Genomic DNA, 26,069 nt, shown 5'->3' on the forward strand with positions numbered 1-26,069 from the left:
TAATATTTATTTTCTCTCAAAAGGATAGGGGTCAAAATTATTGGCAACCCTCTTTTCAATACCTTTCAATATCTCACCTTACGAGGATAACGGCACTAAGCCTTTTTCTAAAATGTTTTATGAGATTGGAGAACACATTGGGATCTTAGACCATTCCTCCATACAGAATCTTTCCAGATCCTTGATATCCTTCGTCTGCGCTTATGGACTGCTCTCTTCCATTGAAAACCATTAGGTTAAAGTCCAGAGAATGATATGACCATTGCAAAATGTTGATTTTGTGGTCGATTATCCTTTTCTTTGTGGATTTTGATGTGTGCTTGGGGTTATTGTCTTGCTATAATATCCACTTGTGGCCAAGTTTCAGCCTCCTGGCAGAGGCAACCAGGTTTTAGGCTAAAATGTCCTGGTACTTGGTAAAATTCATGATGCCGTTGACCTTAACAAGGGCCCCAGGACCAGTGGAAGCAAAATAACCAAATAACATTAAAGATCCAGCACCATATTTTACAGTAGGTATGGGGTTCTTTTCTGCATATGATTCCTCTTTTCGATGCCAAACCCACCACTGGTGTTTAGGTCATCTGACCATACATAAACAAGTGCCAATGCCGTTTAGCAAACTCCAGGCGTTTACATTTGTTGGATGACATAAAAATAGAGCTCTTTGGCAGTAGCTAAAATAGATTTCAAACAATTAAGAGCCACAGAGACAAAAGGTAAATTAAAAAGCAGGTAAAATACATAATTACATCTTTATGTCACAGTGAAGTAAACAGTACAATCAAGTTACATTTACATCATTGAGTGGTAGACCTAATTATAATGACTTACATTGGTGAGCATCTTCCTTGTATCCAGGTTTTGTAGGAAGACTTCCCTGGTTTGTCTCAACTGTTGTGCTGTGAGGGAGCAGCTGACATTCTGAAAGGCCTCCTTGTCAGAGGCGCTGGTGAATTCCACGTATCTATCAAGAGTTGTTCCATTGCAAAGAGTGATCATCAGGTCGTCTTGCCTTGAAATGCCCATTATCTGGTGAAAGGATATGATGAGTGGTAGAAGTAAAATAGAAGCCTATCTGATTCAGTTTCTACCTGGAGTTCTATTTGTGTACTTTACACACACCAAGCACCCTTGTTAGTGAGGAGCGTATAGCCCGGCACACATAATTATCTTCTTCCTCCTCATCTGATATCAGTTGGAACATGGCAGGGCATCAATGGGAAACATCTGAAGGGGCCACTCATAGATCACACTTATCGCTACCACAGCTGCATTTCACCCAAACACAAACGTGCCAGGTAGAGCAGTGTTTCTCAATCAATTCCTGGGGTACCCCCAAGGTGTGACATTTGTGTTTTAGCTCAGTGCTAACACACATGATTTGGGGATTAGTTGAACCAAGTGTGTTAGTGCTGGGCTAGAACAAAGATGTGCACCCCTAGGAATAGATTGAGAAACATTGACTTATTGTAAATTCTCTGCAAAGTCATATAGTATGTCTCTCCTGAATCGATTAGAACAGTCATGAAATGATGTCCTTGCAATGCATTATGTTCAATCATATGGGGAAGTCGGACGCCTAGAGATTGGAGAGGCAGACCTGAAGCCAGAAGGTTGTCAGTTCGAATCTAGTGTTAGGCACTAAAAGAAGTGGGGGGATGCTAGACTCTGATCTCAACTACAATCTCCAACCGTTGTGCCATCGAACAAGGCATTTCAAAACTAGCTCTAGCGCCACTGCACTGCGACTCAAAAGTGTGTTTGTGTCTTGTGTGGGAGAGGGGGTTGGTAGAAGATTCATTTTGGATTTAAGAGTTGTATTATGTTTGTTAAAGATGCACTATGCAGAAATCGCTCTGCCATTTCCTGGTTGCTAAAATTCTAATAGTTCACCTAATTTTAGTTTATGTGACAAAACAAGTGTAGAGAATCATTGTACCATCTAAACTGAAATATATTTTCCATAACCACAAATATTGTATTTTCAGCTGTTTGAAGATAGTGTACAAAAGCAAAAGACACAAAAGCGAAACTTAAGAACAGGAAGCATAGAAATAGCGCACATAGAACAGATCTACTGCTTCTTAGACTTGCTTTCAATAAGAATGACATATCTATAACATATATTTATGTGAATTTGTTCAGCTCGCCCAAAAAGTTAAATCTTCCAGCTTTAAGAGTGCATTGTTGTTTCCAGACCACTCTGCAGTACTATGATGTGTAAAAAATATTGTGTGGTATTATGCTTACTCACCCCATTCAGGCGAACATTTGAGGTAATCAGACTGTCGGCTACCGTCATTGGCACGGACAAGTTCTCCCTCAGATATGTGGTGAACATTTCATTGTCATTCAGGATACTTCTCAGAGGAATGGGCTGACCTTAAACATGAAGGGGGAGAACAAGTAATGTGCTTTCACTCGGGCAGAATTAGAATGGATCTGGGATGAAAACTATTTTTGAGGGAGCTGTGTCAGTTTGTTTGATAGACGGCATGTAATACAGTATACTCCATAGACGTGGCAAACATCAAAGATGGGGTGAATGTGATGTTCCTTACACATTTGATGTTGACAGCATCCAACTGATATATTTAAGTGTAGCATTTCCCAAAGTGCTTTGCTTTGCTTTTTTTTGTTTAACATCACTTTGGGAGGCATTTGGTCATAAAGTACTGATGACTCAGACTTGAAATTGTATTGTATTCCACAGGTGAATGTTGCAATAAAATGTGGATAAGAGCGAGGGAGGGTCGACAGTGGAATTGTTTTAGTGGGAGCTGGCACATCGTTGCTAAACATGCATCAGTCAGTTAAGCAGTCATTTTGTACTGATTAGATGCCCACTGATAGTCTTGGTCGAAATGACAACATCAAAACCAATCGACTGTTTAATGTAATCCTCCCCGCTTAGACTGGTGAGAATGTCTGGGTGGAGATCACAAGCCAAAGACAGCCCATTACTACTTCACTCCACAATGTTTATCTCTTAGGCTACATGGTTCGTTGAGTATTCTCAAGAAATCTGCTTTTGAAAAAAACTCATGAGTATCAATATTGGAGAATATGCTGGGAACATTTTGACTTAAGCCACACACATGGCATCGTAATATGGTAGAAAATAAATTATAGTATGTACCTATGACGTTAAATTCATGCTTATAGGAATTCAAGGTGGAGATACTTATCCTGTCACTATACTCTTACTAAAACTACTACTACCTCTGTCATTACCATTTTCAACACCATCAATAAGGTAGGACAACATGACGCTTACAGGTCGAAACAAAAACATGCTCTGGGCTCTGTCTGAACTTGGTTACCGGGCGAGATTGGAGTCCCTACCCCAACACTTTTAATAATCTCAGTTGAGAAGCACAACACAACCACCTTTGCCATTTACGTCCCTTTGATATCCCTCTGCCTCTCCCTTGTGTTATATGACCTTTCGCTATGTCGCCTCAGACAGCGTATCCCATTAATTAAGCCGTGCCTTAGATCTCTGATGGATTTAATCTTGTATATTACAAGACTGTGACCCCAAAATGCAAATACGGTTTTGGGTGCAATGTTTGTGCGAGCCTCAACAATGGCTGGGCCCTCTTTTGCCTATTTGCTAATTAGGTGCCTTGTGAAAATCTGAATATCATCAGGCTAAATGAGCCTAATGCGAAGTAGCAACCTATGAAGATAAACGATCTGCCACTCCACACGGCAAATTAGATCATAAATAATCAGTTGTCATTGTTTTTCGAGTGATCTCAGAGAATGACAAATCCTCCAAACTGTCACCCTCGTGAATGGGCTACTCCAGTGGATAGAGGACCGTGGTCAAATCCATGGCAAAGTGATTGTCAGTCTGGTAAAGTATTATACTGTTCCAATTACTGCTGAGCCATTAGTCAGTGGCTGTAAAAGCTTTATTATTCATGAGATATTCAGGATTTGGCTTAGAACTTAGTTTATTAATATGGTCCTCAGTGTATTGAACAGTACAGGATCAGTTGAGTTGGTGTGCTAAAGTAGATTATCACTGCAATGGGCTCATGATTTTCTAGGGCCCTAAAAAACTGTTTGAACAATTTGAAAACAGTTGAAATACTGTACCTTTTGCATGGTTAGATGTCTGTAGAATCAAAGCCCACTGGTCCACATCATCTGAAAGCATCTGGACCTTGGTTAGGATGGATCTGTTTGCCAGAAGTGACTGTAACTCGATCAACATCCCAGCAATTCTGGTTGGACAGAGGAAGAATTTAAAAAGTCTTAGTCAATGCATGGTTAAATGAAAGATAGCTATAGGCCTACCTCAAATGTGATATGACTCACTTTCTAAAGGAACATCAACGGCCAACTGACTACCAAAACCTACCATTATCAAGGTGAAATAATGTAACTCAAACCAGGATCAATTACAGTAAATTTGGAAATTGTCACTGTAGGTAAATGGCTTGAAAAAGGTTGCCCTTCTACATACATGGAATTGTTGAAGTTGTTGACTTGTCCCGGTGCTTCTCCTGGCGTGGAATGGTTTTCACATGGGTTGTCTATGTTACACATCATGCCTTGAAGCCAAGGCAGCACCCCGGCAGAAGGCATGGCTTTATTTGGATAATGACCTGGAACCAAAAAAAGACACAATCATTTCCTTCCATACATGAGCACCTAAAAGTCCTCATCCTCCACCATCTTTCTGCAGCTTTCTGCAGTGTCCTCAGATGATGGCTTCAATTAGAGAATTGTTTGGTGTGTGTTCATGTTGTGTGTCAGCTGACTTGTGTGTCAGTGTCAGCTGACTCGGCGGCCATCTTGCATACGCCCTCAGCCACTTTAATAGGGTTTTGACTAGATAGTATACAGCTATGGTCAGAAGTTACTTTTCGTAGCCGGTTAGGAGAACTTACGCAGCAGGTTAGGAGAATTAACGTAACAGGTTAGGAGAATTAGGTTAAGGTTAGGAAAAGGGTTAGGCTTAGCTAAAATGCAAAAATTATCCCAGACGCAACTCAAACATGCATATTTTGATGTCACTTTGACATAAGCTGTATTCCATCTAGCCATTACCCTTTAATAGTTGGATTTGACATTTCAGGTGAACTCACAACAAGTATGGTGTACATTTTAGGACATCCATACTCCACATGACCAAATGTTCCTACTTCCTACTCATACTTTATGTCAAACGAAGTAGGGGTGTCTGAAAATACATTATAATAATGAGAGTTTGTAGGAAGAGTGATACTGAACAGTGTGTTACAGTCACAGGTACGACATTTGCTGGGCCACGGTGACATTGCTACTTTTACCAGGTGACAAAGTTACAGCAGAAATTGGAGAAAGGAAGAGACACATTTCACGATTAGAAACATTGTGATTGGAGTGCAATAGATTACAGGGGGAGCTATTATATTGCCTTTTATGCACCATTTAGAGTATAATGATTTGTGAGCATCTACAGTTTATCTACAGTTTATTTGTGAAGCATCTATTGAAATTGTAAATACTTTATACATGCATTATAAAGCCTTAATAAGTTGTAGTTTGCTTAAAGTGGGACCGTTCTACTTACATTCGCCCTGGTAAATGGGTTGGGTGGTTGATCTCACCCAGACCAGGATGAAGAACAGAAAGAGAGGCCACAACAACTCCACCACAAGACGCACCTGCATTGAACATGAAGTAGACAGATTACCTCATGTTGTATCATATTATATTATATTATATTATATTACAGTATATTACCTTATGAATCCCATTCTAGTCTCTGTGTTTGAGTTGCTAATGCCTGTTTTCTAGCCCTAAATGGTATGGGTTCAACTCTGACAATTTTCTGTAAGACAAAGCCAGTGTTGCTGAAGAGGAGTTGGGGTCACCTTGTTTGTCGTCACAATAAAATACCTTGTATATTGAAATCGGTATGCCAAATGCATAGACTTCGGCAACAAATGATCTAATATAAATAACATGTCATGCATGTTATGTTATGACATTTACTGCCCACTATATATATTTTTTTCTCCATAGCGTACAAGCATTTTTTTGGAACCGTGGTTAAACATACATTTACATTTACATTTTAGTCATTTAGCAGACGCTCTTATCCAGAGCGACTTACAGTTAGTGAGTGCATACATTTTCATACTATAGCAAACCAACAATGATCAAATGCTTAAATACATTTGCAGAATGGCTGATCATTTTCTTGCCTTTGTACATCGATTGTATATTTTAGACCTGCTTTAGCAAAACTGTAAATACAATTGTCATCAATGAATACAACATTCACTGTAAAGTGGTTTGTTCACAGAATATCAACATGTAGTTTTCATCAGAAGAGAAAAGGTTGCAAACGTGTTCACTATTTCCAGCTATCAGTAAATACTACTACACAAAATTGTAAATGGCTTTAACAGTAGAACACCAGGTACAATATAGGGAAAGATCTAGTCAACAGGCACTGTCAAATTGTTATAATTTTTTTACAACATTGCAGACATGAAGAGATGCTGAAAATAAAGTAGAGTTACTTCTAAGTCATCATCTCCAACATTGTGACCTTCCATTATAGAGCTTTGCTTTGATGTGGATTGAGGCCTATACATTCATATCAGTTGTGGTTCCTCCACTGTATTCAGCTTTCCTTATTTCTATTGGGGAGTGCGTTTCTGCTTGCCGATGGAACGTCCAAGCCTATGTTCAGTATTGAATACATGGACTTGGATTGTGATGACACTAATGAATGACAGTGATCAGGTATAATATTGGAATTTGAGGTGTATTCAATTGTTTGGTGAAATATACATAAAAGGAGAGTAATTTCCCATAATTCTGCAACTTTTGATAGTTGTATTTGCAATTTTGATCATCATGATTTAGTGAATGCAAAGAAAACACTTTGATCACTGGGATTTTTTAAATGACAGAATAACTTTGTTTTGTCAGCTTAGACTCAACATAAATGCATGTCTGTGTTAATCTATTTGAAGACAGTAGTGATCTTTTGAGGAATGTATTAGCAATTGTGACGGTATCATATCGTTTTGATGAATGTATTTACGTTTTGAGAAGGCAACTACATTTTGAAAATGCATTTACTGTTTTGCAGAAGGCCACAGAGTTCTGTGTCTTGAGAACACTGTTTTGAAAATCAACAGCATTGATTTAACAATAATTTTACGCAATTGAGAAAAACTGTAAAGGTCCTGATGATTCCAGGGCCTTTGAAACAAAAACTATAGCAATCCATCTATGATTACCAAACATGCAGCTCTCTCACAGAGTCGTCAGAGGTTTCAGTAAATTGCATCACCTCTGCAAAATCACCTGCTATGTACAAATGTGCTTTTTCAAATAATTGGGTATGGTTCAGTGATGTGAATGAGGGTTCACTGGAGCGTGTGTGTGTGTATATGTGCGTGTGTGTGTATGCATATCGGTGCCTGTGTGTGTGTGTGTGTTTGTGTGTGTCAAAGCATAGTCATTGCAGTCGGGTCGGTCCGCTTCTGCACCCCTATACCTTTCAGCTTTTACAGAGGATGAGACTGCAAGCTCCACTGACTCCTCCACTCCTCCGCTCCTCCACCCGGCCAAAGCTAACTCACCTCATCTCCTCATACGCTGTCTGCGTCCCAAATGGCACCATATTCCCTATTTTGGGCTGCCCATTAAGGCTCTGGTCAAAAGTAGTGCACTATATAGAGAATGGGCTGTCATTTGGAACGCAGCCACTGTCCATCCTGCTATAAATGGAACTTAAACCTGAGTGTCTGGACCCCTGGGTCCCTTCCTTTCGTTAATATATCCACTTCACCACCCGCCTGCATCCCTTCCTACCACATCAAAGATCTCAGCCTTTTATTCGAAATAACCCCGGGGAATGAAGAAGGGAGTGAAAAAACCATGGACAAAATGGAGGCTTGATGTGTTCTATTTTAGTTTTTCTCTTACTCTATCTCTTTATTTGCCCTTTGCAGAGATGGCTAGTAACACTGTGAGCACAATTTCACCGTGGCATGGGAGGCTTTTCACCCCTCCTAGCTAATCAGAAGTTCAATGGGACTCTTGCCCTATGCTATTTCACTTAAATGCATAAACTAGCCACACACTCTTAGAAAAAAGGGTCCCAAAAGGGTTCTTCGGCTGTCCCCATAGGATAATCCTTTTTGGTTCCACGTAGAACCCTTTTGGGTTCCATGTAGAACTTCTGTGGAAAGGGTCATCATGGAACCCAAAGGGGTTCTACTTGGAACCAAAAGGGTTCTACCTGGAACCAAGAAGGGTTTTTCAGATTCTAGATAGCTCCTTTTTTTTTAAGAGTGCAGGCGGCGAGCTACAGTGGGGAAAAAAAGTATTTAGTCAGCCACCAATTGTGCAAGTTCTCCCACAAAAAAAAAGATGAGAGAGGCCTGTAATTTTCATCATAGGTACACGTCAACTATGACAGACAAAATTGACAGACATTGTTTTAATGAATTTATTTGCAAATTATGGTGGAAAATAAGTATTTGGTCAATAACAAAAGTTTCTCAGTACTTTGTTATATACCCTTTGTTGGCAATGACACAGGACAAACGTTTTCTGTAAGTCTTCACAAGGTTTTCACACACTGTTGCTGGTATTTTGGCCCATTCCTCCATGCAGATCTCCTCTAGAGCAGTGATGTTTTGGGGCTATCGCTGGGCAACACGGACTTTCAACTCCCTCCAAAGATTTTCTATGGGGTTGAGATCTGGAGACTGGCTAGGCCACTCCAGGACCTTGAAATGCTTCTTACGAAGCCACTCCTTCGTTGCCCGGGCGGTGTGTTTGGGATCATTGTCATGCTGAAAGACCCAGCCACGTTTCATCTTCAATGCCCTTGCTGATGGAAGGAGGTTTTCACTCAAAATCTCACGATACATGGCCCCATTCATTCTTTCCTTTACACGGATCAGTCGTCCTGGTCCCTTTGCAGAAAAACAGCCCCAAAGCATGATGTTTCCACCCCCATGCTTCACAGTAGGTATGGTGTTCTTTGGATGCAACTCAGCATTCTTTGTCCTCCAAACACGATCGAGTTGAGTTTTTACCAAAAAGTTATATTTTGGTTTCATCTGACCATATGACATTCTCCCAATCCTCTTCTGGATCATCCAAATGCACTCTAGCAAACTTCAGACGGGCCTGGACATGTACTGGCTTAAGCAGGGGGACACGTCTGGCACTGCAGGATTTGAGTCCCTGGCGGCGTAGTGTGTTACTGATGGTAGGCTTTGTTACTTTGGTCCCAGCTCTCTGCAGGTCATTCACTAGGTCCCCCCGTGTGGTTCTGGGATTTTTGCTCACCGTTCTTGTGATCATTTTGACCCCACGGGGTGAGATCTTGCGTGGAGCCCCAGATCGAGGGAGATTATCAGTGGTCTTGTATGTCTTCCATTCCTAATAATTGCTCCCACAGTTGATTTCTTCAAACCAAGCTGTTTACCTATTGCAGATTCAGTCTTCCCAGCCTGGTGCAGGTCTACAATTTTGTTTCTGGTGTCCTTTGACAGCTCTTTGGTCTTGGCCATAGTGGAGTTTGGAGTGTGACTGTTTGAGGTTGTGGACAGGTGTCTTTTATACTAATAACAAGTTCAAACAGGTGCCATTAATACAGGTAACGAGTGGAGGACAGAGGAGCCTCTTAAAGAAGAAGTTACAGGTCTGTGAGAGCCAGCAATCTTGCTTGTTTGTAGGTGACCAAATACTTATTTTCCACCATAATTTGCAAATAAATTCATTAAAAATCCTAAAATGTGATTTTCTGGAGAAAAAAAATCTCAATTTGTCTGTCATAGTTGACGTGTACCTATGATGAAAATTACAGGCCTCTCTCATCTTTTTAAGTGGGAGAACATGCACAATTGGTGGCTGACTAAATACTTTTTTCCCCCACTGTAGCTAATGTTGAACCAACTCTTATATGCAGCCTGACAATCCTTCTGCCATGGCAACTTGTGTAGCTAAGGGACAAGGTAGGAATACCTACATGCCCTACCTGACTAGACATCACTTTGAGAGGGAAATTCAGAACAACAGTCAAAGTGCTCGAACAGCGGGAGCTGTCTACAGGCTTCGCAGGGAGCCAACTAGGGAGAAAGATATTACAATGCTACATCTCGCCTCAACTCTTCACCTCCCTCCCTAGGCTTTTACGCATCCCTCGGCACCTTCCCTCTCTCTACTTCCACCTCCGCCGACCTTGTCTAGCGGCGTGTTCATCCCCCCCATCATCTCTAGTGGAGTGACCTAGCTGCTTAGAGGAATCAGAGTCAGCGCTAGCCTGGATCGCAGTGCTGCTCTCGCTAGAGTCCATAGCCTTAAAAATCACTACTGCTCTTCTACTGACTGGTCTGTTTTTGTCAATGCTCTCAAAAGTGAACAACTTATCTCTATGGCATGTGTCATGCCCAACGGCGTTGTGAGACGGTCCTCTGCCAATACAGTAGTTGTACAGGTTGTCAAACCACATGTTACTGTATATAGGTGTTTTATTTGTTGTTACTCAGTGTTGTAGCTTCTCCAGTGGTCCACAATCCATCATAAAATAACTTAAATGAGCCACACCAAGTGAATATGGTTGATACAGTACATCAATCACTCAGCTATTTCTTGCTTCACAATGTTATACTGTACGTATCCGAAAGTCAAAGCATGTTATCAATACAAAACCCCCATTTTTCGAGGGATGTCTTAGGTCATTTCACATATCTTCCATTGTCCTCAGCCTTACATGTGTCAGGGAAATTGTGGTAACACTGAGAATGTGATTTATTATAATATATTCCAGAGTACCAGAGGAAAGAGTGAGAAGAGAAGGATCATGGGGCCTCTCTCAGATACAGGGCTCTCGAGGCATTGGCCATTGGACACTGCGGTCTTTGTGAATAGATAATCTCTCCCTATGAAATTATGTGAAATGCTGAAGCATGAAATCAGTTTCATGCCTGTTATAAAATCCCAAAAATGCTTGGTCAGAGATTAATTGAATTGGTCATTAACCTCTAAAATACCCTTTCTCCTTGTTAACTCCCATCCAGTTTCCACTAGTCAATATCCCATGTGTTTCTTTCCCCTAACATGTTCTAATCTGTGCACAATATCTATGTTGTCTTTGACTACATTCCACGGAACAAGGCGCACACAATGCCCTTCATGATTGCCATGACATAACATCTTTGTCATCTTGTTAACGCAATTAATAAGAGAATGCTTCAGCTACAAAACAAGATTTGTCAGACCTCAAATTACATGTCTTCTGTATCGAGTATAAAGTCAAAACTTTAATAAAAAGCTGACATGAAAACTTTCCAAAGTCTTCTGTTCTATGCTGGAATGAGGCGTACCCTACTGTGCTTTATCCATAGGGAACCTGGTGTACTGGTGGGTGGTTTTCTCATCACCGTCACTATGAGAAAGTCAAAACAACAATGTGATTGACTGAAAAAAATAAAGGCCTTATTGTATCTACTGTATAACTAACAATGGCATTCCCTGGAGGCAGTGACAACAAGCTCTGACCTATGCGTTACCGTTGTGGCAACATCTCCCTTTAGTCAGTATAGTCTGTGACCGTATGGCTGGTTGGTGACATCACAGACTATTATATGGCCCATATGCCATTAGCTGCAGGGTTTTGTAGGTTACTTTTTAAATGTAATCCTTTACAGTTACTAGTTACTTGTCCAAAATTCTAATCAGTAACGTAATCTGATTACTTTCAGTTACTTTTGGATAACTAGCCATTAGAAGAAGACCAAAGGGATCCATCAAATGCATCATCATAGTGGTCTCTGACTTGTGGTCAGACTTGCTCAGGTGGAACAAACTTGAACCTGTGTCTTTTTTCAATTCTGAATTGAATGTCATTGAGAAAACAGAAAGGTGTCATCATTAATTTTTTCGCAAACATCCTTTCTGAATTTCAAAGTAATCCAAGAAGTAATCATCTAGTTTTTCCAAAGTATCTGTAATCTGATTACAATATGTTAGCTATTAAGGTATTTACGTTATGTAATCAGTTACTCCCCAACCTTCATTAGCTACTACATTCGGCATGTGTGAAAGAGAGGTGTGTGTGTAATGAGAGCGAGGTGAGGAGCTAATGACTAGGGTCGGGGGAATTGGCCTGGGCAAAGTGATAATGGGAGTTGAACCTTTAACCTGAATCTGAGATGAAGTCCTGAAGAGTGGCACAGTGGTCTAAGGCACTGCATCGCAGTGCTAACTGTGCCACTAGAGATCCTGGTTCGAATCCAGGCTCTGTCGCCGCGACCGGGAGACTCATGGGTGGCGCACAATTGGCCCAGCGTCGTCCAGGGTAGGGGAGGGAATGGCCGGCAGGGATGTAGCTCAGTTGATAGAGCATGGTGTTTGCAACGCCAGCAGGGACGGCCTGTTCAATAGGGCGATATGGGCGACGCACTGCCAAACGGGAAAAGGAAGGGATTTTTTTTCTAATCAATTATATCACGGCAACAGTAGTTATCAGTGTTGTAATCTATACGTCTGATCTGCCACAGTGCCACACTGCCACTAAATGTCGAATCAGGCTAAAGTCGTGCTTCAAATGGCTCCACCCCCTTTTGGGGCGATTTCAGTCAGATTGAAAATCGCCCAGAACTTCTGTCATAGACTCCCATGTAAAATCTATTTTTTTCAAATTTCAGAGCCTTCAATACAATCTCAATGGGTGTCTGTGGGCTTGCACTTACGCTTTCGTCATACGTTACGTAACCATGAACGTAACTGAGAAAAGAGTGGATTGTTTGAAATAATTTCCTTTTTGTCGGCGAACAAATGAAGATAAATTGGCAACGAAACAATTAGGACCTCCCAGACCAAATTTAATAATTCAACAGGTTTCTACTAAAGGCGGAAAGTCCTACACCCGAGGATTTTCCAAAAATTGGTACGAACGAAAAAGACATTGCCACTCACTCAACTGGATGACGAGGGATACAGGCTAGCTGTCCGCCGCCACAACGATGAGGTTAGTGTTGATAATCACAAGTTTACTGGATGTGGATATGGTGTAATAAAGGCAGTTTATTCAGAGGTAAATATATCTGGAATCGCGTTCACGGACCCGTTCGTCAAACTCTTAGGGAGCTATAAATTAAGCCCCATTACTTACCATATCAGATAAGAGAAATTGCTGCAGCTACATATATTTTACATCCTGGCCCTACATAGTTCACTATTTGCATCACTTACCAAAATATTACATGTGGTCATATATGCTTGGAAAGTGGAGATGCCATAGAACGTCAAAAAAGTAAACATTGCTGGAGACACATTGCCGTTTTGGAGAAGACATCGCGTTTGCTAGCGAAGAGATTTGTTGTGGCAAATGAACTTGGGCTGGGAATTGCCAGGAACCTCACGATAAGATATATGCATCAGCATTGCGAGTCTCATGATTCTATACGTATTGCGATTCGATACTGTGATTTTATTGCGCACCATATGTCTGTTGCAGAGGGATCAGAAAGCCATGAGAACGAGTTTTGATCAGTCATGGAAATAAAAGTGCTGAAAACAAATTGGCTCCCAATGTGAAAAGATTGAGAACAAGCTATGAAGGAACAATAATGGTGTTTTGGTGCAGGTACAGCCAACTAGCGCAAAAATATTGCGATATTGTCAATACAGTATATCGTAAAGTATCACTATGTAACTCGATTTCTTTCACCCCAATCCCTCAAATTAACGGTAAATAACTGAATTGTTTGCCCCACATTTAGCTAAGATGATTAGCTAGCCAGCTAAAATGTTTTAGTTAGTTAGCAGTCGCATCTACAATAGTTTACTGTCAATAACATGTCTCCAAAAATGACGTGGTGTCTCCAATTGTGTTGACATTTTACAATTGCAATGCGCATCCATGAGTATCCACTTTCTGTAGCTCAGCTGGTAGAGCATGGTGCTTGTAACGCCAAGGTAGTGGGTTCGATCCCGGGACCACCCATACACAAAAATGTATGCACGCATGACTGTAAGTCGCTTTGGATAAAAGCGTCTGCTAAATGGCATATTATTATTATTATTATTATTATTATTATCTGAAGAGAGCCCCGAAACATTGTGTGCAGACATTTTATGCAATAAATGAAGTAGGTTCAATCTAGTAGTTCTGATCTTCTGATTGGTCCTGATGAGTTGGGCGAGGTCCCCTGCAGGCTACTGTCACTGTTGCATTGGCTCTGAGTCGGGTTCTCTGTCTTCAAATGTTCAGCCTAAGAGAGGGGATTTTTGTGTGTGTGTGTGTGTTTAACAGTGATGATGTGTGTGTGTGTGTGTGTGTGTTTAACAGTGATGATGTGTGTGTGTGTGTGTGTGTGTGTGTGTGTCCTCAGAGCAAGAACTCGTGAGTTGGAAGAACTGAGAGGCCTATGGCGTGGGTGTTGTCCTTGGCCACCTGCTGACAAGGCTGACAAGATAGGACCCTTTTGTCCATTGTTATTGGATAGGAACAGAACTTATAACCAGCTCCTGACCTAAATAGATCTTAGCACAACATTTTACTCAACATATCATATTCCATATTCACTATAACAAATATATTTACTACGACATTAGCAAGAACCGCCACATCCTCAGCCGGCTAATCCAGTGTGTGAAGTTTTGCGGAGTGTTTGAGTTAGCTTTGCGAGGCAAAGATGAAACTGAGGGCTCCACCAACCCTGGTAAGCCAACACTTTTGAGATCAGTCAATAAATGCTTCTGGTATTGACTTATATGCTGCCCCTGTCTTCATGTTGTTGCTGGACATATCTTTTTTTAAATGTGTGTAGGTCACCTAAATCATCAGAAAAATTGCCCCTCCTGAGAATTTTTTCAGGAGCCGCCACTGAACGCCAGGGTTGTGGGTTCGATTCCCACGGGGGGCCAGTATAAAAAAAAGATGTATTCACTAACTGTAAGTCGCTCTGGATAAGAGCGTCTGCTAAATGACTAAAATGTAAATTCAGGAACTATACTGGAATGTAGCTGCCCTGTATGTTGACTCATATGTTGTATGTCCTTCTGTATTGGATGAGAAGATGACAATGGATCATCAATGTTACATAGTTCTCAACATTCCAGTAAAAGTCAAAGCTGTCTAGCGATATTGGAAGGCTGCTGGTATCAAACTCGGAATGTTACACTCCGACCTAAGAGTCAGCAACCATCAACAGAGACCCGTATGACGAGTGGATGTTTTTTGCTTATTTTGCTAGTTTTATAAATATCCACTCTGACCAGGAAATCAGCGAAGCGCATGACGAGCCCATTTTGCCACGACCGAGACAATTGAAATTGTGTCATATACACATACCCCTAAGGGATCACGTTATGTATGTGGTTGTTTTGGTGGGTAAAGGTACAGTCTAGCTTTTGAACAAACCTTATACCACTCACTCCCAATGCCCCATCTTTTCCCATCAGGCTGACTTTGTAACAGCTAAAACACAGGCGGCAAGTGACATAACATTTGGAATGTGACACTTCCAACTTGTGTGTGTCTGGGTAAAAATTGTTCTCCAGTTAGGGAATTAAGGCAGCAGCTCACATTAATATGAACCAGTTTTAGGACAATTCCCTCTACTCTTCCCCTATCACAATACCTTAGATGTCCTTGCCCATTGTAGCACGAGCACACGGCCGTATATCCTTCTATACCCAGTGTGTGGCCGATCTTAGCAGATATATAGTGATTTTTATACTGAGGGTGTGCAGTTACCTTTTGTCTCTTCCGAAGAGTGAAGTTCTTCCACAGGAGCAGACCGAGTTGTGTCAGGAGACCCATTATGCCTTATCCAGGCAATATCCTGCCAACGTGTTGTTATGGCAACCCCTCACTTAATAGACCCTAAATGGAATAAAAGCAAAGTTTTGGTTTTAATACAGAGAACAAGCGCATCATAGGGGAGCGCCACTAATCACCCACTTCTTTTGTAATCTTCAAGGTAGAAATGCTACCAAAAATAATGTACAGAAACTTGTTACAAATGGAGCCATCCATGATTCACCAAACCATATTTTGAAAATGGAAGCAAAGTGCTTAAGCAAATGTTTTCGTTTCAGTCATCTCCACTAACTATAGTTAATTGTAAGGATTTTTTTTTCTATTAATAGTGTAAAAAATAGTGTAAAATTAACAGCTGTACAGAAAGACTCATATGAATGCCAAATTACAGAGGATGAACTTCTTGATGCAATTAAAGCCTTTAAGTCTGGGAAAACTCCAGGGCTGGATGGCATACCAGTTGTGGTACAGTGCTTTCGGAATGTATTCAGACCCCTTGACTTTTTCCACATTTTGATAGGTTACAGCATTATTCTAAAATTGATAAAATAGTTTTTTCCCCCTGATCAATCTACACACAATACCCCATAAAGACAAAACAAAAACCGGTTTTAGATATTTTTGCTAATTTATTAAAAATAACAAACTGAAATATCATATTTACATAAGTATTCCGACCCTTTACTCAGTACTTTGTTGAAGCACCTTTGGCAGTGATTACATCCTCGAGTCTTCTTGGGTATGATGCCACAAGCTTAGCACACCTGTATTTGGGGAGTTTCTCCCATTCTTCTCTGCAAATCCTCTCAAGTTCTGTCAGGTTGGATGGGGAGCGTCGCTGCACAGCTATTTTCAGGTCTCTCCAGAGATGTTAGATCAGGTTCAAGTCCGGGCTCTGGCTGGGCCACTCAAGGACATTCAGAGACTTGTCCCGAAGCCACTCCTGCGTTGTCTTGGCTGTGTGCTTAGGGTCCTGTTGGAAGGTGAACCTTCGCCCCAGTCTGAGGTCCTGAGCGCTCTGGAGCAGGTTTTCATCAAGGATCTCTCTGTACTTTCCTCTGTTAATCTGCCTTGATCCAGACTAGTCTCCCAGTCCCTGCCGCTGAAAAACATCCCCACAGCATGATGCTGCCACCACCATGCTTCACCATAGGAATGGTGCCAGGTTTTCTCCAGACGTGATGCTTGGCATTCTGGCCAAAGAGTTCAATCGTGGTTTCATCAGACCAGAGACTCTTGTTTCTCATAGTCTAAGAGTCTTTAGGTGCCTTTTGGCAAACTCCAAGCGGGCTGTCGTGCCTTTTACTGAGGAGTGGCTTCCGTTTGGCCACTGTACCATAAAGGCTTGATTGGTGGAGTGCTGCAGAGATGGTTGTCCTTCTGGAAGGTTCTCCCATCTCCACAGAGGAACTCTAGAGCTTTGTCAGTGTGACCATCGGGTTCTTGGTCACCTCCCTGACCATAGCCCTTTTCCCCCGGTTGCTCAGTTTGGCCGGGCGGCCAGCTCTAGGAAGAATCTTGATGGTTCCAAACTTCTTTCATTTAAGAATGATGGAGGCCACTGTGTTCTTGGGGACCTTCAATGCTGCAGAAACCTTTTGGTACCCTTCCCCAGATTTGTGCCTCGACACAATCCTGTCTCGGAGCACTACGGACAATTCCTTCGACCTCATGGCTTGGTTTTTGCTCTGAAATGCACTGTCAACTGTGGGACCTTATATAGACAGGTGTGTCTATATAAGGTCCCACAAAAACCTGTTTTTGCTTCATCATTATGGGGTATTGTGTGTAGATTGCTGAGGATAATTATAAAAAAAATCCATTTTAGAATAAGGCTGTAACGTAACAAAATGTGGAAAAAGTCAACGGGTCTGAATACTTTCTGAAGGCACTGTATATAAAACCTTTTTCGATGTACTCAGAGATCTGTTATTAGCATGTTTTAACCACTCCTATAAAAATTGTAGACTATCATATACTCAGCAAGAAGGTCTGATTTCACTATTACTGAAACAGGACACAGTGATGCATTATCATAGATGGACATACTCTAAACATGTATTACTAGGTTTTGACAGGGACACTGCACATTATTCAACATTTTGTGTGCCGTATTGCATTGTTACTCTTCACTGTATTCAAGATTCAGCTAACACTGGTTCTAGACTTGAATATTTAAACTATCTATGTCTGCATATCTAAGCAACATAGATCAAAGTTGAATTCAATCCCAGATTTGTGCAAACCTCTGGGAAAAATTTACTGACTTCTTGGAATAGAATCAATCACAACACTCCAGCTACTTATTAAATGATACAAATTAATTTCTTATAGGGTATATTATTTGTACATGCATCCACAGGGAAGTCATTACGAAGAATGAAATTTGCATTATATTCCAAATAATTCAGTCTAAAGATAAGTGGCAGCTATTTATTTCATACGTAGTATTCACAGTATATTCATTATTCACCAAGTATGTTTTATTCATTGTTGAAAGGGGCAATCTGGGATTGGTAAAGAGCTGAGGGATTGGGCTTGTTACCACTCTCAAATTCATAGACAGAGCTATGGATGCAAAGACACACCATACTGTACATGATATCAAAATGATAGTTTTATCCATGTTTTGAAGCTATGGAGTGTTTGTTTAGAATAGCATTGCTATAAACAGTCGAATACAACTTGCTTATATTTTGGGTTCTGATTGGGTAAGACAGTTGAACTAAGCTCATGAGGCATATATCCCCCATTAATCAACAGCTATACGCTATAATATCATTGATTTAAAATGCCAAAAATGAACGTAGCAATCCCAGATGGTTGCCTATATCCAAAATGTGCCGTTACAATATCTGAATTCTAGGCACAAACCAGTTGTATGGTAATTGATGGCTAACAAATCAACGTAGATACATTTTTTATTTTTTTATTTTTGTAAGCATTACATAAAAGGATTTACGAAACATTTTAGTGGCCTTGGCACACTGATTAAACAGATATTGATATACGATGGCCTTTTACCCTCTCACCATGACCTTTATTAAAAACTCAATAATTGCACAACAGAAAGGCCCTTATTAGATTATGGGTCCATCATTGAAATACTGTCACCTTTTCCTGCATTCTATTACGGTTACATTAGACGTCACCACTGCTTTTCTAAACCAAATAATACATTTAACCTGCTGATTTACCATCTTAATAACGTACCTAATCAACACTCACTTTATTTTGGTAGTACTACCACTACAGTACACTAGCAGTTCACATTAAGGAAAGTGCACTAATGCCCTGGACCAGAGCTAACACTACACCAGACATCAGACACTGTATTTGTAAATCATAGGCCTTGTAGATGGACGTTAAGCTAGGATATCTACAGTATGTGTATAGTCTGCTGTTTAAAGCTACTTTGAGATACTGCATAAAGACTTGTAGGACTTTAGGAGCAAAAGGTTAGGATAGACGATTTGTGTTTTAGCCTGAGGCAAAGCCCTGGACAAATATGCTGCTTTTAACATTCAATTTCCTCTCCCTTCCATTTTCACACTGTGTGTTTACATTATTTACCGCTAGGCCTACTTCATAAATGTTTGATTTACTGTCATGGGGAAGGTGAGGTTACTGTCCATCCAGGTTGCCAAATCCATTAGCATTAAACTGCTGTAAACTCTAAGCAACAGACAAAAGATAGACAAAACTAAACCTGTAAACTCCTGAGACTCCAACTTATTCAGTCTTGTTGAGTCTATGGATTGATCTGGAAAGGTACTATTAACTCTTTCCTACTAGTTTTTTCTGCTCGTACTGTCCATGCAGAAAGGAGGAAACGCATACATACAGCTTATACCATACTATATACAGACGTACACTACCAGTCAAAAGTTTTAGAACACCTACTCAATCAAGGGTTTTTCTTTATTTGTTACTATTTTCTACATTGTAGAATAATAGTGAAGACATCAAAACTATGAAAAAATACATATGGAATCATGTAGTAACCAAAAAAGTGTTAAACAAATCAAAATATATTTGAGATTTGAGATTCTTCAAAGTAGCCACCCTTTGCCTTGATGACAGCTTTGCACACTCTTGGCATTCTCTCAACCAGCTTCATGAGGTAGTCACCTGGAATGCATTTCAATTAACAGGTGTGCCTTCTTAAAAGTTCATTTGTGGAATTTCTTTCCTTCTTAATGCGTTTGAGCCAATCAGCTGTGTTGTGACAAGGTAGGGGTGGTATACAGAAGATGGTCCTATTTGGTAAAAGACCAAGTCCATATTATGGCAAGAACAGCTCAAATAAGCAAAGAGAAATTACAGTTCATCATTACTTTAAGACATGAAGGTCAGTCAATTCGGACCACTTCAAGAACTTTGTACGTTTCTTCAATTGCAGTCGCAAAAACCATCAAGCACTATGATGAAACTGGCTCTCATGAGGACCGCCACAGGAATGGAAGACTCAGAGTTACCTCTGCTGCAAAGGAGTTCATTAGAGTTACCAGCCTCAGAAATTGCAGCCCAAATAAATGCTTCACAGAGTTCAAGTAACAGACACATCTCAACATCAATTGTTCAGAGGAGACTTTGTGAATCAGGCATTCATGGTTGAATTGCTGCAAAGAAACCACTACTAAAGGACACCAATAACAAGAAGAGACTTGCTTGGACCAAGAAACACGAGCAATGGACATTAGACTGGTGGAAATTTATCCTTTGGTCTGGAGTCCAAATTTGAGATTTCTGGTTCCAACCGCCGTGTCTTTGTGAGACGCGATGTGGGTGAACGGATGATCTCTGCATGTGAATTTCCCACCATATAGCATGGAGGAGGAGGTGTTATGGTGTGGGGGTGCTTTGCTGGTGACACTGTCTGTGATTTCTTTAGAATTCAAGGCACTCTTAAACAGTATGGTTACCACAGCATTCTGCAGCGATACGCCATCCCATCTGATTTGGGCTTAGTGGGACTATCATTTGTTTTTCAACAGGACAATGACCCAACACACCTCCAGGCTGTGTACGGGCTATTTTTCCAAGAAGGAGAGTGATGGAGTGCTGCATCAGACTGTTGGAAAAGCATTCCAGGTGAAGCTGGTTGAGAGAATGCCAAGAGTGTGCAAAGCTGTCATCAAGGCAAAGGGTGGCTATTTGAAGAATCTCAAATATAAAATATATTTGGATTTGTTGAACACTTTTTTGGTTACTACATGATTCCATATGTGTTATTTCCACTTAACCCTAAATGCTCCTGTAAGTCGCTCTGGATAAGAGCGTCTGCTAAATGACTTAAATGTAAAATGTAAATGTAAATGTAATTTCATTGTTTTGATGTCTTCACTATTATTCTACAGTGTAGAAAATAGTAAAAATAAAGAAAAACCCTTGAATGAGTAGGTGTTATAAAACTTTTGACTGGTAGTGTAGGAGAGATGGTTGCATTATAGGAATAGGTGGGGCATCAACAGCTACCTGGAAGTGGCTCACTGAGGTGAATAAATATTTTGAAATATTGCCATAAATCTATTTTTTTCGTACCCCAAGAAAAATGTCAAAACACACAAAACAAAAACCCAGAGTCAGACAAACACCAGGCCCTTGTGAGCGCATAGCCGCACACTGCAGTCTCCCGGGTTTTCCATAAAAACATTTTCTCCCAGTGACAATATCCCTCTCTCTATTACACGCTCTCTTTACACGTGGGAATCATAAAAGTCTCTCAGGCAGGTTCAAGGGGATAGCTTATGGCAAAGTTAATTTGAATTAGTACCTAATGGGAAAGGTGAATTGCTGGGTCACGCAAATATACTGTATCATTACCAGCTTTTACCAAGAAATTACTCTCTGGTAGACACGTCAGTATCCAACACTTTCCTCTCTGAATATTGTTGTATTTCAGTTGACGGTGATGCGGTCTTCATTCATTAGGTTATATTAATAAAGGAAACTATAGTTCACATTCAAAGATTCATTAACCTTGGTAAAAGGTATTTTCAGGCCAGCTTTATTCACCTACATTTCTCTTGATAGTGGCAAATAGAAGTACTGCTTTATAAGTGATCATTATTGTGATAGTAGCAGGACATCCTACTGAATCCGATCCGCCAGGAAGATGCAGGCCTTGTACACATTGTCTACTCTCAAGGTAATAACCATGTAGATTTACAAGGGTATAGATCATTGGAGGCTGCTGAGGGGAGGACGGCTCATGATAATGTCTGGAACGGAGCAAATGGAATGACATCAAACACCTTGAAACCATGTATTTGATACCATTCCACTCATTCTGCTCCATTATTTGATACCATTACCATAAAATTTTAGCCATTTAGCAGATGCTCTTATCCAGAGCGACTTACAGTTAGTGAGTGCATACATTATTTTTTTTATTTTATTTTTCATACTGGCACCCCTTGGGAATCGAACCCACAACCCTGGCGTTGCAAACACCATGCTCTACCAACTGAGCTACATGCCTGCCGGCCATTCCCTCCCATAGCCTGGACGACGCTGGGCCAATTGTGCGCTGCCCCATGGGTCTCCCGGTCGCGGCCGGCTACGACAGAGCCTGGATTCGAACCAGGATCTCTAGTGGCACAGCTAGCACTGCGATGCAGTGCCTTAGACCACTGCGCCACTCGGGAGACTTTAACCTGTCTCCCCCACATCTTCTACACTGATATATAGGATTTAACAAGTGATATCAATATGGGATTATACTGTAGCTTTCACCTAGATTCACCTGGTCAGTCTATGTCATGGAAAGAGGTGTATATCTGTATATCAGATAAAAACAAGAAAACAAAGAACATCAGGAAGTCAGTATTTGGCAGGTGCTTCTAATTCATCATCTAACCAAATGTAAACAAATGAGCCCCGAGAAAGCAACTTGAACATCAAGGCCTGCCAATGACGGAAGTATTTGTTTAGCCTAGTATGTTTGCATAATGAAAAAAGTCAGATGACCATAACCACACAAACAAAAACACATACAGTAACAAAAATAAGTGTTACCTGGGTTACTGTAAACAACCATCACATTTAAGATATATTTTCTGTGCCAACCCAGGAGGTGAACTCTGCACAATAACACATTACATTCCAGAAGCACCGTCAATACCACTAACCCAAAAAGTTTGGGCCTGGGGCGATAGTACCTCAGGTCTCAGGAAAAACACTAGCAATGCTAACTTAGCCACCGACTGCATAGTAAAAACCTAAAAAGCTATAAACCTAAAAGTGGACCTAAACCTGCATTGTCACAGACAGTTTGGTAACTAAAGCTTTACAAAGCCAGAGCAGATTATACCACCAACAGTGCATTGTAGGAGGACCAAGGGCCTTCTGCTCCCTCCTTGATGCTACTTCCCTCCAGAATAACTCTTAAACACCCAAAACTAATTCCCAAGAACATCTGTGCTTTAAAACATGGCCATGGAATGGTCCCTTCAAGGTATTGTCGTCCCTCTTTCAGCCAAGCTATTCCTGAACAGCTGGCAAGGTTTATTCAGGAGCAGGTTGAAACATTTACAGACATTTTGTCACGACTTCGGCCAAGGGTGCCTCCTCTCCTTGTTCGGGCAGGCTTCGGCGTTTTATTTTTATTTTTCATACTGGCCCCCCTTGGGAATCAAACCCAAAACCCTGGCGTTGCAAACGCCATGCTCTACCAACTGAGCTACATCCCTGCCGGCCATTCCCTCCCATACCCTGGACGACGCTGGGCCAATTGTGCGCTGCCCCATGGGTCTCCCTGTCGCAGCCGGCTACGACAGAGCCTGGATTCGAACCAGGATCTCTAGTGGCACAGCTAGCACTGCGATGCAGTGCCTTAGACCACTGCGCCACTCGGGAGACTGTAACCTGTCTCCCCCACTTCTTCTACACTGATATATAGGATTTAACAAGTGATATCAATATGGGATTATACTGTAGCTTTCACCTAGATTCACCTGGTCAGTCTATGTCATGGAAAGAGGTGTATATCTGTATATCAGATAAAAACAAGAAAACAAAGAACATCAGGAAGTCAGTATTTGGCAGGTGCTTCTAATTCATCATCTAACCAAATGTAAACAAATTAGCCCCGAGAAAGCAACTTGAACATCAAGGCCTGCCAATGACGGAAGTATTTGTTTAGCCTAGTATGTTTGCATAATGAAAAAAGTCAGATGACAATAACCACACAAACAAAAACACATACAGTAACAAAAATAAGTGTTACCTGGGTTACTGTAAACAACCATCACATTTAAGATATATTTTCTGTGCCAACCCAGGAGGTGAACTCTGCACAATAACACATTACATTCCAGAAGCACCGTCAATACCACTAACCCAAAAAAGTTTGGGCCTGGGGCGATAGTACCTCAGGTCTCAGGAAAAACACTAGCAATGCTAACTTAGCCACCGACTGCATAGTAAAAACCTAAAAAGCTATAAACCTAAAAGTGGACCTAAACCTGCATTGTCACAGACAGTTTGGTAACTAAAGCTTTACAAAGCCAGAGCAGATTATACCACCAAAAGTGCATTGTAGGAGGACCAAGGGCCTTCTGCTCCCTCCTTGATGCTACTTCCCTCCAGAATAACTCTTAAACACCCAAAACTAATTCCCAAGAACATCTGTGCTTTAAAACATGGCCATGGAATGGTCCCTTCAAGGTATTGTCGTCCCTCTTTCAGCCAAGCTATTCCTGAACAGCTGGCAAGGTTTATTCAGGAGCAGGTTGAAACATTTACAGACATTTTGTCACGACTTCGGCCCGAGACTGCCTCCTCTCCTTGTTCGGGCAGGCTTCGGCGTTCGTCGTCACCGGCTTACTAACCACTGCCGCCCCAATCATCATCACAATTGTCTTGTCTTGTCAATCACACACACCTGGTTCCTATCCCCTAATTAGTCTGTGTATAAGTGTTCCCTCTGCCCCCTTGTCCTTGTGGGTGATTGTGATTTGTGAGAGTAGTGTAGCTCAGTGGAGCTACTCGTAACATATTGTTGCCAGGGTAGATTTTCCCCTGTGCCTATGTATTGTTGGATATCCGTTACAGTGTATTTGCCAGGGATGATAGTTTGCCCTGTGCCGGTTTCGTTGATCACTATTTGAGCGCATTTGTGTGTCTACGAAGGAATAAACTCTGTATTCGGTGATTACCCTCCTGCGCCTGACTCCTTTCCATCACACTCATCACACATTTGCAACATGAATAACCAAGCACCACTCTGTTCTTCTGTTTTTCAGTGAGAACACAGGTTGATCAGTGTGATGTGTGTGTGCATGTGTAAGTTGTTTTCCTGTTCATGTATCCCTTATTTTATCAGGTGAGTTGCAGTGGGTAAAGTACTTAAGTAAAAATACTTTAAAGTACTACTTAAGTCGTTTTGTGAGGTATCTGTACTTTACTATTTATATTTTTGACAACTTTTACTTTTACTTCAGTACATTCCTAAAGAAAATAATGTACTTTTTACTCCATACATTTTCCATGACACCCAGAAGTACTCATTACATCTTGAATGCTTAGCAGGACAGGAATATGGTCCAATTTATGCACTTATCAAGAGAACATCCCTGGTCATTCCTACTGCCTCTGATCTGGCGGACTCACTAAACACACATGCTTTGTTTGTAAATTATGCCTGAGTGTTGGAGTTCCCCTGGCTCTCCGTAAATACATTTAAAAAACAAAAAAATGGTGCCGTCAGCTTTGCTTAATATTATTTATAAGGAATTTGAAATGATTTATACTAAGTTTATTTTAGCAATTACATTTACTTTTGATACTTAAGTATATTTAAAACCAAATACTTTTAGACTTTTACTCAAGTAGTATTTTACTGGGTGACTTTCACTTTTACTTGAGTCATTTTCTATTAAGGTATCTTTACTTTTACTCAAGTATGACAATTGGGTACTTTTTCCACCACTGGTGAGTTGACTGAGAACATTCTAATTAACAGCAACTGAAATGCTGTTCGAAATCTACATTCACAATATTAAAGGCTGTAGCTACTGTATAACAAAGACTGCATATTGTGTGTGTCACACCCTGATCTGTTTCACCTGTCTTGTGCTTGTCTCCACCCCCACCAGGTGTCTCCCATTTGTTCCCTTTATCCCCTGTGTATTTATACCAGTGTTTTCTGTTAGTCTGTTGCCAGTTCGTCTTGTCTCGTCAGCGTGTTGTTCCGTACTCCTGTTTCCTGTTTTTTTCCCTAGTCCCTGTTTTCTAGTCCTCCCGGTTCCAACCT

At 40.9% G+C, this 26,069-nt stretch overlaps 1 protein-coding gene across 1 annotated transcript in view; it reads right to left on the reverse strand.

Annotated features, from left to right (window-relative positions):
• The window catches only part of LOC121554258 (phospholipid-transporting ATPase ABCA1-like), a 223,508-nt gene that overhangs the window by 194,720 nt on the left and 2,719 nt on the right, over positions 1-26,069 (reverse strand). The window contains exons 2-7 of the mRNA XM_045211911.1: positions 15,746-15,874; positions 5,573-5,666; positions 4,481-4,622; positions 4,111-4,238; positions 2,258-2,385; positions 835-1,032 (exon numbers count right to left, since the gene is read on the reverse strand). Of these exons, the coding sequence (XP_045067846.1) occupies positions 835-1,032; positions 2,258-2,385; positions 4,111-4,238; positions 4,481-4,622; positions 5,573-5,666; positions 15,746-15,811 (756 nt within the window). The 5' untranslated portion in view covers positions 15,812-15,874. The remainder of the gene's footprint in view (positions 1-834; positions 1,033-2,257; positions 2,386-4,110; positions 4,239-4,480; positions 4,623-5,572; positions 5,667-15,745; positions 15,875-26,069) is intronic.

The sequence above is a fragment of the Coregonus clupeaformis genome, chromosome 39 (assembly GCF_020615455.1).
Source record: "Coregonus clupeaformis isolate EN_2021a chromosome 39, ASM2061545v1, whole genome shotgun sequence".
Taxonomy (NCBI): Eukaryota; Metazoa; Chordata; class Actinopteri; order Salmoniformes; family Salmonidae; genus Coregonus; species Coregonus clupeaformis.